Source organism: Tetrao urogallus (genome assembly GCF_951394365.1).
Source record: "Tetrao urogallus genome assembly, chromosome: 3".
Classification (NCBI taxonomy): Eukaryota; Metazoa; Chordata; class Aves; order Galliformes; family Phasianidae; genus Tetrao; species Tetrao urogallus.
In genome coordinates, this window is record NC_136815.1 from 36,572,746 (window position 1) to 36,575,135 (window position 2,390).

The 2,390-nt window shown below is 48.5% G+C and overlaps 1 protein-coding gene across 1 annotated transcript; it reads right to left on the reverse strand.

Annotated features, from left to right (window-relative positions):
- Positions 1-494: 494 nt before the first annotated feature.
- Positions 495-1,607, reverse strand: FAM110B (family with sequence similarity 110 member B; the record flags this gene model as incomplete). The annotated part of the gene is made up of 1 exon (XM_079533002.1): positions 495-1,607. The coding sequence occupies one exon, from the start codon at positions 1,605-1,607 to the stop codon at positions 495-497; it is 1,113 nt and encodes a 370-aa protein (XP_079389128.1).
- Positions 1,608-2,390: the final 783 nt, after the last annotated feature.

Below are 2,390 nucleotides of genomic sequence, written 5' to 3' on the forward strand. Positions count from 1 at the left end.
AGAGATAAGGTTGCTTTGACTACTGCTGCATGTCTAAACCTCTTACAGTGGCCAATTTTTCTCCGCCCCCCCCCCCCCACTCTCCCCCCAAACGGGATTCCATTTCAACTTAGAACCTAGAAACGTCAGTTGAAGATATCGGTATTAAGACAAAAAGTGACATATAAAACCCACAAGGAACCACATAAATACCAAAGAAGTCATATAACCTTTCCATGTAAACACTTTGATTATACTAAAGCCCTAATTAGATTCTTGTCTTAAACTTTTGGCAGATAATGTGTATGCTCAGCCAGGCTCTGCAGTTGGTTATTGTTCAAGTGGAAGCCAGGTCAGTTCACATGTTGACAGGCATGCAACTTGGAAACATTGCACAACAAGCAACACAAAGAGATTTGAGAAGTGTACAAGACTTCAAGTAGACTTCACAACCCTTCACAACTGAATATTCACAGACAAAGATACAGTCCTTGCTTTTTCTCCTGTGGATTTTCTCACACATGGGACACTTTCTGTGACTCTCTAGCTTGCTTGATGCTATACAACCACTTGATGATTCTGGCATTCCTTTCAATAGCAGAAATGCCGTATGGCACACGGTCATTGGCACTGTCATCATTTCTAAGGTCACTGTTGCTGTCCTGAGACTGTTCACAGTCTGAGCTAATCATGCTTGCACTGCGAAAGTTGAGGGATATAATATCAGAGTTAGCCCTTGCAAAATTTTCCATCCCAAGGTTTTCAAGCTCTTCAGGATCCAGTCCACAGTAGTTAAAGAATCGTTCAACATCTGCGTCGACACGAAAGTATCTGTCGCTTAAGTCTGATTTTGATCGCTGTAGGGAGGGTCTTCTACTAACTCCGCATCCAGACTCAACTGCCTCAATCTCTGGGGACTTCAGGGTGGCAATGGCAGCAATTTTGGGTTTTGGAGGCAGAGGTGGGGCTGAACTACTGCAAGGTATTGCTTTTAAGGGCTTTGCGCTAGTTACTTTCCTAATGTCTGAGGAGCTGTGAGAGACATGCAAGAAAGTCTCTGCCGACTGGTCTAGGAGCCTTCTACTGACATTGGAGCTGCTCTCCTGGGGGCTGCTACGGCCCTGTGTGGGATAGACCTTCAAGGACTCAGCGAATGAATGTCGGTTCAGTTCCGTCGAATCGGCTCTGTGGGGTGGCCAGTTTCGGGGACCGTGCTTGTGCCCCGAACCCGAGCTGGAGCCTTCAGAGCTATTGATGATGTTCTTCAGAATCTCTAGCTTCAGATTTTCTCTCTGGACACCGCTCTCGGTCTTTGCATTGTTGCTGAAGACCTTCAAAGTGGGGCTGCCCAGTGCCCGCTTGGCCGCAGGACAGACCGGTGGCTTCGCCAGCACTGCTGGCTTCACGGGCTCCTGCTTGGCATTGATGACCTCCTGGCTTTTGACGTATTTCGCCTTGTCGGCTTCCAGCCTCTCCACCGCGCTCAGTCTTTTGGGGTTAGGCTCCGCCTGCCTGCGAAAATAGTCAGGTCCTTTGTTCAGGATGCGGAGAGGGACGGCGGATGTGAAAGTCACGGCAGGGCTGACCGGCTTCACCATGCTACCTGTCGGTAGTGTTTCTGTAGGCATGTTTGGTGGTCTTTCCCCCGCAGCCGTTTTGGATTCTTCTCTGGGATCTCCTAAACGCACGGTGTAGAAACATGTACATTAAGCACAATGAATAGCCGATGAATCCAGGGATCTGAGCGTTAGCAGCAGCGCCTCATCTCACAGCTCATTAAATAACGCTGCGCTTCTCTTTTAAAGGCAGCCTTTGTACTGCAAGGCCACCAGACACAAGTCTGTATTAGTCTGCTCCACTGCCTCCTTTCTTCTCGCTGAAAGATGTGGGAGTCTCCTTGCTTCCTTTGTGCGATCTGAAAGGCAGAAGAGCCAACCACATGTTAGTGGCAGCGCCTGACATCAGAGCGATAGCAACAGCAGCCCAACCCTCCTCTCCTCTCCTGTGGCAGCGCGGGGAGGCAGCACTGGGTGCCCCACCACCACCCAGTGGGATTATGGCAAAAGGAAAGGGGAAGCACACGAGGCCCCTGCTGGGATGCAGCCACACGTGTCTGGGGACAGGTAAGGGACAATGATGCCAAATGGGCTGGGCCACTGGGTTAGACCCACATACCTCCAGATGATGAACGAAAGTGCACTTTCAAACACTGCCTGTGGCTTTGTCTAGTTGATTTCTCAACATACTTTATCTCTAAACCCCCAAAGTTTTTCTCCTTAGAGGCAATATATAATACTAACAAATGCAGAGTATTTTCCTATTTTATTAAATGCTCCAGAAAACAAGCCAGTCTAAAACTCAAGGAGAAAACAGAGATATGTAGTGTTTTAATTGCAAGGCATACGCTTCAT